Here is an 11,850-nt window from a genome sequence, read left to right on the forward strand (position 1 = left end):
TAATTACGCGCGCGGGGGTGGTTGGAATTTTTTCCCATGCGCCAAAGTAGCCGGCGATCCCGCGGAATGGCCGGGCGTTTCGTAGACTCGCCGAATTAGGTGCGTTTCCACCGTAACACGTTGACACGCCAGAATTCGTATATAAGGAACAGATCATCCTTCCCGTTTTATATATATAATGTTATATAATGTATCTCTCTGTTTCATATATATAAATATATATATATACTTTTTTTTTATATTTTTCCAAGCAATATCGAAATATCCAAATGCCCCGATCGTCCCGTCTTGTCTTCTAATCCTTTCAGTTTAGTTCGAGCACACATCATATTAATACATTACAACTATTCGACACAAATATATATATGTATGTATGTATATGTATATATATATATGATGTATATATATATATATAATATGTATACATAGTTTTTGCACGTTAAGAATAAGAGGACAACAACAGTAATGATTACAGTAGGACAAGTGATAACCTTATTCATTAATCACAATACTTAACGTGATCTCTCGCCTCGTCGATATTTTCGCAACTCTGGGTCTGCTTGCAAGGAATCGAAAAAAAAGAAAAACAGAATAGCGGGCCGAGGCAAGGCCTACGGCAGGAACGTAAGTTACAAAGAGTGCTTGGAACTAACAACCATTAACTAGGAATCGACATTTCTCAAGGTACTCTTGCATTCAAACGTCGCGTGTAGCGCGCCGCGTCGTGCCGAGCGGAAGTCGGATAACTTGCGGGCCCGTTGTTGACGGAAAGGATCCCTTCGACTCGGCGACGCGGGGCACGCGAATTGTCAAACGTTGAACGTTAGGAACAAAACTAGGACGCGCGGTCTTCGTTCCCGAAATGGACAATAGCCGAAATCCGCCTACGCGGGTTGAACGCGCCGGCACGTGGGAATTCGCGAGCGCGCGTCAAGCGCCACCTGTGTCGCGAGCGCCGTGCCGCGTGACGGGTGAACGACGCGCCGCGTCGCCGTGAAACGACGAGGGACCGACGAGCGACTTAGCGAGCGCAATAGCGAAACAAACGCAAATCGGATGCGCCCCGGGGGCGTGTTCTAAAATACTAAGCATGGACTGGAGACGGTACAATTTCGGCGAGTTCAACTCCCGATGCCCGCGAGGAGGAGAAGAGACAAATCAATGTACACCCTATGCCCGATCGTCGCCACTGGATGCTAACGCGAGCAGACATAGAGATTCGCTTTCGCATTTCCCCGCGGCATTCCGCGTTTGAACCCGGCGAAGTCACGGCTGTGTCGATCGCTATTCTGAAGACGCTTGTCCCGAGGGCTTATTCCTTCGCGTTTCCGTGACGAGGTAATCGTCACCTGTAATTGGGCCGCGTGACGAGGGAAGGTTTTTGTCCGGAGCGCACGCGCGCGCCCTTGACAAGGGAAACTCTTCCTCGGCGCCGTCCGATTAACTCGCGGCGCCTCTCCCGTCGCGAAGTCCCGGGCCCGATACGTCGTTTTTCCGTCGTCCCGTCGCCTGAGTGGCGAGAAGACCGGTTCCTCGCCTGCGCCGGGCGAAATCATCACCCTTCTGTCACGGCGACGCGCCGCTCGTTCATCCGCCACTTCTCCGAGGGAAAGGAAAAAAGGTCGGGGCGACGCTTATGCTTGCGACCTCGCTGCGCGATCCTACGCTCGCGGGACGCCAGTCCCTCTATGTACACACAGTGTAATTAATACCTTGCCATCTGAAGTTGCACGCGGAACGAGGCATTTCTGGAAGGCGTGCGACTCTCTAACTATTCGACTATTCGTGCATCACGGCTATGGAAACAGCGAACCAGCTGCCGGTTTCATTGTCACGGCGCACGAAGAGTTAGAAGGTCGCGAGCTTTTCAAACGCACCTCGATCCGCGTGCAACTTTAGGTAGCTAGGCATTAACGACGCCGTGTGTACGATAACTTACTCGGGGGGTCTCGGGGAGTGAGTTTGCCCTTCTTTCGGGGCACGAGATCGAGATCCGCTGACCTCTGTCGCTTTCTGCGTGCTTCGCGCGGTGGAGATTATAACCCGACAGTACCAACGCGACGGGCGCATTCGGCAGAGGTAATGTGTTCGCGTCTCGCGAGAATGTGAGCTACCGGAGACTCGACCGCTAACTGAGTTGTGTAAGGTCGTCACGGCGCCTCGGCGATCGAGCGCCTGGCGATGTCGACGATTTTGAACAGCTTATTTCGGAATTTGCGTTGAGATAAGATGTGTTTGTCTACTCTGCGTTTCTCTCTCCGAGACTTCCGTGGGACTGCCCAGCTCCCTGCGGAATGCGACCGATGGAACAAGTGCGCGGAAGTGTACGAATCGACGAAGGGCGGCGTGTTATCTTTTTCTAAACCTAGTCACCGAAAAATATGATATAATAATAAAATTAACGACGTTTTAACAAGTGACTTTGATGAAAAGGGGAGAAAACGGGAAAACTCGGCCGAGCGAAAGATTGCAAATTTCCGTTGACAATGCGCACGAGACGTTCCGCGACACGCGCAGATAGAAGGAAAGGAAAAAGGAACAAAATGTAATTGCGCCAGGAGCCGACCGAATTGAAAAGTGTGGATAGATTTAATGCTCACCCTAAACAATCAATAAGAGTAAAAGTATAGTAAAGAGGATTGCGTAGTGTGAAATTTATGCTCGTTGCAAGATTATGTCTGCACGACAAATGTCAATGTGACACACAGGTACTGGCACGATAATTGAGCTTAATTGTTTCATGTAAAAGAACCTTGGGTCAAATTCCGATAAAACGGTTCCAATTAGAGTGAAAATGAGAATAAAAGAGAAGAGATGAAAGGAAAGGAGTCGAAATAAAAAGAATCGTGAGAAGAAGTCCTAGATTTTATGATAGCTGCGTGTCCGGAAATGAAATTTGAGGGAAAAGTTAATCTAGCACGTAAAAAGACCTTATTACACTCTTTGGCACTTTATAAAAAGAAATTTACATGTTTTTTTTATGTTTGGCGCCAAGCGTCTTTCGATTAAGCATCGATTTGTTCACGCAATTTTTAACAGTTCTTTTAGTAGTTGCTACAGAAACTGCGCGGACATATGTATGTTTAAAAGTGAAAACGCCCAGCCGGAAAAATGTGCAAAAATAATGCAAGTCTGGATGTACCCCAGTCTGTCTTTCGTCTTTTTTCAAAAGTTTAACAAAAGAAAAGCAAGAGATATATGAGGGCAAATTCGGTCTAAGTGTTCAAAGAACATTGTGCAAAATGTATTCCATTCACTATCTTTGTATCTCTCTCTTTCCTCTCTCGTATTTCTGTCTTTCGTTCTTTGTCTTTCATGAGGAACGCAGGGATTCGCATTCCGAGGCATTATGTTACGAAAGAAACGGATGTGAAAATGAGAGCAATTTTTCAACCTTAGAAACGTGCCATGGACCTGTACGAACAATACGTGTTTCAATTGCCATGAAGCGGTCAAAATGGAAAATCTATCATCTGGTCCAGTAAATCAGATGAGCATTCATCCTTAAAGAAACCCCGAAGATGGGGGTGCGATGGGAGATTCGGACGAAGGGACCGGTTAACGGCTGCAAAAATTTTTCGTTGTGCCGACGTGTCGTCGCGAAAACTGGTTTGCGCGAAAGACGCGCGCGCCGGCTGTGATCAGAGAGAAAAAAAGTCCGGCACAAAAAAGCTTAGATCTTTTTGAAGGGATTCATGACGAGACCGGGTGCGCGCGTCCGAAGGATAGTAGGCGGAAATCGGAGAAGCGGATCTGGATTATGCGTACCTTATTCTGTGCGATCAAGGCGAAACTGGAGGAGGTAATCGGAGGTGGGGGGCCAGTTTGAATTTTAAATCGAGTCGCTCGGCGATTACGATTTTCCAGTTTGCTAAACCGCCAGAGATGCGAGAGTGACGACATTCGTCACTTCATTCGAGAGAGAACATAAAAAAAGTGAAGCGCGTGTTAATAGAATGTTAATTCAATCGCGTGATCTTTGAAAGTTTTTATTGCCGCTTGATTTTTGCGGCACAACAACAGTTGCCTATCAGCGCAAGAATAAAGGCTCGAAATCGCTTCTCGTATCTGGAACGTCTCGAGCACGCGAATGTCGAATCGTTTCGGTGTCTATTCGAACGTTCGCTCGACCGAGAAAGCATGACCAACAAATCTCCGGATAATCACGGAAGGGGGGGGGGTAGCGTACCAACGCGCGGGTGATGTACAAAGTTGCGAGATAAATGTAGAGAAAATTGCGTAAACAATGCCGTTACTGCGTCGCCCTCGACATTATCGGGCGATGCGGTAAGGGTGTTATTTACACGACGTTATCTCTGTAAGGCACCGTCGCCTTATACGTTTGCGCGTGATCTAGATTATGGATACGAGAGGGGCCGTCACACGGATCGAGCACGATCAAATTTAAAGCGCCCGCGAACAAGTACGCGCCGCCAAGTCCGTCGCGTGCATAGTTTGCGCCGAAGAAGAGTCGGAAGCGGAGAAAAAGGAGAAAAGGAAGGAAAAAAGGATAATGTGATAAGAAACTTGATATAGGTACAGTTAGACAGAGATGATGGAGAACATGAGACGAAGAATATGCGTGTCCTCGCGGTACGCGCCGGAGAAATCGCGACACCCGCGACAGCGACAGTGGACCGACGGACAGTGGACGTCACTTTTCCCCGCTACTTTTCACTGTCAGAGGAACTTGTACCAGTATATCAAACAGCTATATTCATCTTCTTTCGTCGACGCAAGGCGCGTCCGCACGTGAGGATAAATAGAGATAATGATAATGGTATAGACCTACATCAAGGTTTTTCATCGGTTGTCGAGCAAAAGACATTAACAGAATAACTAAATCAATAGACACCATTGCTAGATCAAGGTGTGTAATAACAAGTGTAAATGTTAATCTCGCCAGTAGATAATTGATCAATAAACAATTTTCGACAATTTGCAGAATAACTAAACACGAGAGTTCCTCTTATTATCCCCTTTTTTCCTCTCTTTCTTCCTCTTCTCCGCTCCCAACTCTTCTCCGGCGCGAAACCATGTACGCGACAAAGATTTGGCGGGGCGCGCTCTCTCGCGAGCGCTTTAAACGTAAACGCGCAAGACGTATAAGGCAACGTCAGCCTTATACAAGAGAGAATATGTAAAGAACGCCCTCACCGCATCGCCCAGTGGTGTCGGGAGCGACGCGGCAACGTCATTTACGCAATTTTCTCTACGTACCGCTGAGGCTTCACTAGGAGACGTGATCGCCGTCGGTGGCTATCCGCTGACGATGGGCACGGGAACGCCTCAGGAACGTGGCGGCCTCGTCCTCCTCGTCGTCGTCTTCCTCGAGGTTGGTCTCGTTACTGATGTCGGCGTTTAGCGACGAGTTGTTACTGCCGCCCGAGTGTGATCTGCGCGAGGACGACTTGTTCATGGACAGGTCCTCGGGTTCCGTTTGCACCGGGAAACCTATGGGGGTAGGATTCAGCGCGATCGCGGCCGAGTATATGTCGCGGCCGGGGTTCATTCGGAGATGAGCCAGTCGGTTGGCCGGCACGATGTACTTCCTGGTGAGTCCCTCCGATTCTTCCTCCGGCGCCTGCTCCCCGTCGATGTCCACGTCGGCGTCAACGTCGACATACTCCTCCGAGTCGAGCTCGTCGCTGTTCAACGACGGGGGTGACTCGGCCTCCGGCGGTGACTCCTGCGCCGCGCTGTTGCTGCATTTGTGCTGCTGCAAGTGGTGCCGCCGTCTGAACCGCATTTGACAGCTCTCGCACTCGAACGGCTTCTCGTTGTTGTGTATCAGCATGTGCGCCTTCAGCTGATTCGAGTCGCTAAATGTGGACGGGCACGCGTCGCAGCGGTACGGACGCTCGCCCGTGTGTACGCGTAAGTGGCGACGGAGATTCGCCACTTGAACGAACTTTCGGTCGCAGTATTTGCATTTGTAGGGTTTCTCGCCCGTGTGGAGTCGCATGTGCGTCTTCAAGTGGTGGTCCCGTGTAAATCTGCAAAATTAAAAGGTCAAAAATTATTCGGGTCAATTCGCGCTTTCGTTGAATGATACGAAAGGTCATAATGTACCCGGTAAAGCGTCTCCCCATTAAGAATGTTTAGGCATTACGACTAAATTATAATTTGAATACAAGTGGATTCTGTGGATTTCATCGTAAAAAATTTATGTCAAAATTTCAAGCTGTTTAAGAAACTTGGTACTGAAAAAATTAAATAAATTATCCCGGTTAGTAGGGAGATCCAGATTCGAATCCTGGCTGAGGTAATTTTTATCGCAATAAATTATTTACAGATTGTTTTCTAAAAGGTCAATCTAATTTGGTACACGGAGAGAATTTTCTCTTAAAATTTATCCTGAAAATCACGTAATCGAATTTTTTGAAATTTTACCATACATTCTACTGGTAAAATGAATTACAATACAATAACATGAACTAGTACAATGTGTATATAAAATTTCAAAAAACTCACAGTTTGTCAAAATGCCACGTTGTTTCACGATTACATGTTTTTTAGGATAAATTTTAAGAAAAAGAGATGGGATTTTGAAATTTTATCATACACTTTAGTAGTAAAATTTAAAAAGAAACTCAAAATTCTACGAAATGTCACGTTACCCCGCGATCGCATGATTTTCAGGATAAATTTGAAGGCAAAATTCTCTCCGCGTATACTACACATATTTCGACCTTAGTCTTAATACTGTTTCAAGACTGAAAAAGTTATCGACACGCAGCGGCTGCGTTGAAAAAAGATGTATACGCAAAACTATTATTAAGCACTAAAATCCAGCGTGACTGTCATTCTGTTATGTGATTTATTTGAGTAATAAAATGACACGGTCTTGAAAATACAGAACGAATAAGACAGAAAATATCTAGACCAATTTTAGCTTCGTTAGGAGATTTATTTGTTTCTTTAATAATAACGACAATGTAGATAAGGCCAAGATTAACAAGCTTTTCGGTTGACAGAATATTAACATTAATTTACTACAGAGTATGTGAATACATTCAGACTCTAGAGTTGCGGACGCGTTTCGGCACACGGTGCTTTTATCAGCGTTTATATCTAAAAATATACTTCGAATATACATTCAATTAAATAATTACAAACATGAATAGCCGCCAAATTATAAAATTCTTAATACATCGAAAACAATAATTCTTAGATTTCATCAAAATTTACAAACTTAATTGGTCAAAAACTAGGAAAATTATGATCAAACACCGTACTCATATATGCATTATGCCGAAACGCGTCCGCAACTCTAGAGTCTGAATGTATTCACATATTCTGTAGTAAATTAATGTTAATATTCTGTCAACCGAAAAGCTCGTTAATCTCGGCCTTATCTACATTGTTGTTATTTTGAATAGAACACAAGCGTTATCTTTTTATATTCTTTAATAATGTTTCCGAAAAAAATTTTAAAACTTTCTCGGTGCCGAATACTGTTGCAACGATATCAGAGTGGCCGCAAATTTGTGTTACTGAAGTATACCTCGCCAATTTACAATTTGTGTACCGGGAAAATATAAAATCGCGTCAGAACTTTTGAAATTAATTGTACATAAGCAACTTAACTTTCAAGGGGAAAAATGTGTCTGTACCGCCTCGACATCCTTGAGTCGATATTACACGATAGTAATCTAACTCGTGCAGATGATTCAGAAAGATGGCGAGAAGGGACGACGTGGGGATATCGCAGAGATTCTCACCTTTTTTGGCATTCCTGGCACTGGAAAGGTTTCTCGCCCGTATGCGTACGTTCGTGATTCTGCAGTACGTGCTTATATCCGAAGGATCTCTGGCACACGCCACAGGTGAAGACCTTATCTTTGCTATCCTTGGCCGTCTCGGGACTGACGGAAGGACTGACTGGGTCTGCACCTTCTACCGCGGTCTCCGCTTTCAATTTGGTCAGTTTTCTCTTGGCGGCGCGACCCCTCCTGACAATCCTATCATCGTCGTTGCTCGTCATGTTATTGTTGTCATTGTTGTCGTTATTGTTATTATTATTATTATTGTTGTTATTGTTGTTGCGCCGAGACGCGGGCTTCGTGTTGGGGACCGACGACGCTTCTGGCATCGGCAGAATGGAGGGCGGCGAGGATGCGATTCGCGGCATCCAACTACCGCATCCGAACTGCTGGTAGAGCGCCGGGGAGGAGGTGAGGGTGGCGTGTAACGATATAGGAAGTCTCGCCGTCATCAGAGCTAGTGTCGCTTGATTTGCAATCAGCTGTTCCTCGACAGTCATCCTCGGTAGTCCTGAACTGGGGTTGAACATACTGAACATCTTTCGCTGCGCTTTCTCGAGCTGAGTACTGTTTTCGGGGTCCTGCATCATGCCCAGCTGTTGCTCGATCAGGAGTCCTGGACTTAATAGGAAATACACATTGACGTATGCGACGAAGTGTCGTCAGTTTACGCGAATATAATTACGCGCTTTAACGCTTAACGCGCGAAACGTATACGATTACGCTAAAGAATACATTTCGTCGTTTGCGTCTCGGTCCGTAATAGCGCGAGGCGTAAACGTGCACGCGAATAGTAATTTTTGCGGATGTCAGAAATATTCCTCGTCGCCGTCACGACGGTCCGGCGAAGTTAGCGATCGCTTAAACGAGGGGTTAGATATCGGATGATCGCACGAGAGTGTGCGATCTGCGAATCCGAACATCGCTCCTCACGTTTCCTCCCTCACACATACACACACACACACACGCACACACATACACTCTATCTGTTAGACACTCCCTATACGCTCCTTCCTCTCTTTCTCTCCGTTTTTCTCTCTTTCCTACCACTCCCGACTTGCCCTCCCACACATGTCGCTCGCACGTGAGGTTACTGGATCCTCCTCCATTCACTCACACTCTCGACTGCGCGAGAGTTCATTCATAAGGCTCCGGCTATCCACCTACGCGTCTACGACGTATCGCCTCTTCGACTCGGGGCCAACGACTTTATCGGCGCGCGAATTCGCGCGCTTATCAGAATATCGACGTCGCCTTGAACTCGACAGGAGCGTCTGTCAATAAACCGTGAATCTGCGCCACCTCCTAATTTCTAACAGTTATGAATGTGAATCGCCAGTAAATAAAAACGATAAAAAGAATTGTTAGACGACTTAGGCTGGCAGATGGTTTATTTATTCAATTAAAATCCGGCTGTCTCGACGTTTCGACCATACGGGTTGTGGTCCTTTTCAGGGAAATTGACCAATCCCAGTCGATTATTTTTACGACTACGACTCTGCAACTCGCGTTGTAGACCACGCATAAAGCCTCCGCTACAATGATTCTCGGTTCTGTCTACAATGGTCGTAGTCGTAGTCGCTCGATAAGAATTGGCCAATCGCAGTCGATTATTCTTACGACTACGACCATTGTAGACAGAACCGAGAATCATTGTAGCGGAGGCTTTAGCCTTAAGAAATTGACTAATCACAGTCGCGTATTCTACTCATACTTGACCGTGATTGGTCAATTTCTTAAAGCTCAGGACTTAACTCATCTATTGCAGACTAGGACTAAAGTCGTTGACCCTCGAAGAGGCGATACGCAGGTCGCGAGTCGCTAGTCCAATACGGACATTACACGGTTCTTACGGAAATTGGATTTCCGTGAAATTGGCGAAAACCTTGAAAATAAATAGTTGCTGCGACTCTGATTAATAGCGAAATCGATTGCTTGCACTAGTGCGCACCGAGTGCACACTAAAGCCTGTTTATAGTCAATTTTGACATTTAACTTTGTTTTAAATACATATTCGAAAAGCGTTTAGTCACAAAATGATGCGTATGGATGCTAAACAGATCATTTTACTGGCTAAATAGTGCAAGAGATATTTAAGACGACCCTGAAATATAAGAATTGACTGTAAACAAGCCTTTGGGTTCACTCAGGCTTGCACTAGTGCAAGCAACTGAATCCGCTATAAGAGTCACAGTGAACAGCAACTCCCTGTCCTCAGTCCAAGGCCCCAATTCGAGAAATGTATAGCCAGTCAATTTGCAACTTTTACCGGAAAATAATTGTACTAGTTAGACGGGGAGATTTTTTTCATAAAATTTATCCGGAAAATTATGTAATCGTGGGACAATGTAGCGTTTTGAAGAACTTTAGAAGAGTTTCTTGAAATTTTACTATACATTTTACGAGTAATTGATTTCACTCCACGGAGAGATTTTTCTCTTAAAATGTATCCTGAAAATCATGTAATCGTGGGACAATGTGGCGTTTCAAAGGATTTTACGAAGGTTTTTGAAACTTTACCACGCATTTTACTAGTAATTTTACTTAGTATACATTTTACTGGTAGAATACATGGTAAAATTTCTAAAAGTTCTTATAAAGGTCTTCCAAATACCATGTTGTCCCACGATTACATAAGGTTGAATTACACACGATTGCAGGGTGAATTTTAAGAGAAAATTCTCTCCGTGTACCTATTTAAAATTCTTCACGACACAGTTCTTAAAATTATTTGATTGTACGCAGAGAGAATTTTCTCTTAAAATTTATCCTAAAGATTATCTAATTGTGGGATAACATTTCGAAGAATCTTATGAGAGGTATTTGAAATTTCACCATGCATTTCACTGCACTGAAAAAAAGGTCCGATTAAATATAATCGGATAATCCAATTACATAATAATAACAAACGGATATATCCAATTAAATTATATACCCGATGAAAAATATGATTGGTTTTTTAATCAAATTTCATCGGTATCTGCATCCCGTCGGATAAATTTCCTCGGATGTTATCCATAATTTAATCGGAAAACGTAATTGGAAAAATGAACCATCAAAAACACTATTTAACAAGCTTAGCCGATGAAAATTTTTCTCAGGTCATCGTCCTTGGTATACATTTTAACGAGGGGAAAACCGCTGACCAAAATCTTATACACCAATGCCCACTAATGCCCAGTGGGCATTACTTTATCTTATCTTATTTTATCTCATTTATCTGACCTTTGATCTTATGTAAATTAAAGTTAAATACTCGTGACAATGTTAAAGAAAACTAATGTTACGATGTTTATCTTATGTTATCTTATTTTGTCTTTATAATACCTCAGCAAGGCCCTCGGCAAGGCCTTATAATGGCCAAAAATGCTGCTTAGTAATACCGCAAATCTACAGGGTGTTATGTAATAACCGCCTCACCTCTTATTTACGGATAGAGCGGACTAAACTGAGTCGAAAAGTCCTGTACCATTTTGCAATTTTCGCAATAGTTAACGAGTTATTAATTATTAAAAATCGCTGTCTTAGCCCGGCCTACCACCCGACTCAAACGCGCGATCGGCATTGCTAGGCGCGTGAGGAGTTGTTTACGACACACGGCAACGGCTACGTATAATAAACAACTCCCCGCGCGCCTAGCAACGCCGATTGCGGGACGGCCGCATCTCCCGACGCGTCGGGCGAAATGCACACTCTCTGTTTTCGACAATTGGCAAAATCTCGGATTTTCCGCTTTCACCGGTTCCGGCTGCTCCTTCTGTTCGGGCATTCATTTACCTCTTGCGAATACGCTTGCTGTTAAGTAAATCCTTTTATTTCGGGGCTTCGGCTACGGCAAAATTTGACAAAAGCAAATTTGCGGCATGTGACGTGGAAACATTTGTCACGGTAACCCTTCGCCTCCTCTCTCTCTCTCTCTCTCTCTCTCTCTCTTTCTTATTCGCATCCTTTCTCTCCTTTATTCGCGTCTAGGAATTCGCCGGATGTTGGCCTCGAATGAAAGTGAAAATGTAGGTGGTGCGTCGGCGCTTTAATATATATATATATATTAAAGCGCCGACGTATATATATATATATATATATA

At 44.6% G+C, this 11,850-nt stretch overlaps 1 protein-coding gene across 2 annotated transcripts in view; it reads right to left on the reverse strand.

Moving 5' to 3' along the window:
* Window positions 1–4,223: 4,223 nt before the first annotated feature.
* LOC105559237 (protein krueppel-like) overlaps window positions 4,224–11,850 on the reverse strand; it is a 13,617-nt gene continuing 5,990 nt past the window's right edge. Inside the window, exons 2-3 of one of the 2 annotated variants that reach the window (XM_012007375.1) lie at window positions 7,725–8,382; window positions 4,224–5,996 (exon numbers count right to left, since the gene is read on the reverse strand). In XM_012007375.1, coding sequence (XP_011862765.1) covers window positions 5,234–5,996; window positions 7,725–8,382 — 1,421 coding nt within the window. In that variant the 3' untranslated portion in view covers window positions 4,224–5,233. Of the gene's footprint in view, window positions 5,997–7,724; window positions 8,388–11,850 lie in introns of both variants that reach the window. The other variant, XM_012007376.1, reaches the window with a different exon arrangement.

This window comes from Vollenhovia emeryi, unplaced genomic scaffold (assembly GCF_000949405.1).
Source record: "Vollenhovia emeryi isolate VEMERY1.0 unplaced genomic scaffold, V.emery_V1.0 DF939283.1, whole genome shotgun sequence".
Taxonomy (NCBI): domain Eukaryota; kingdom Metazoa; phylum Arthropoda; class Insecta; order Hymenoptera; family Formicidae; genus Vollenhovia; species Vollenhovia emeryi.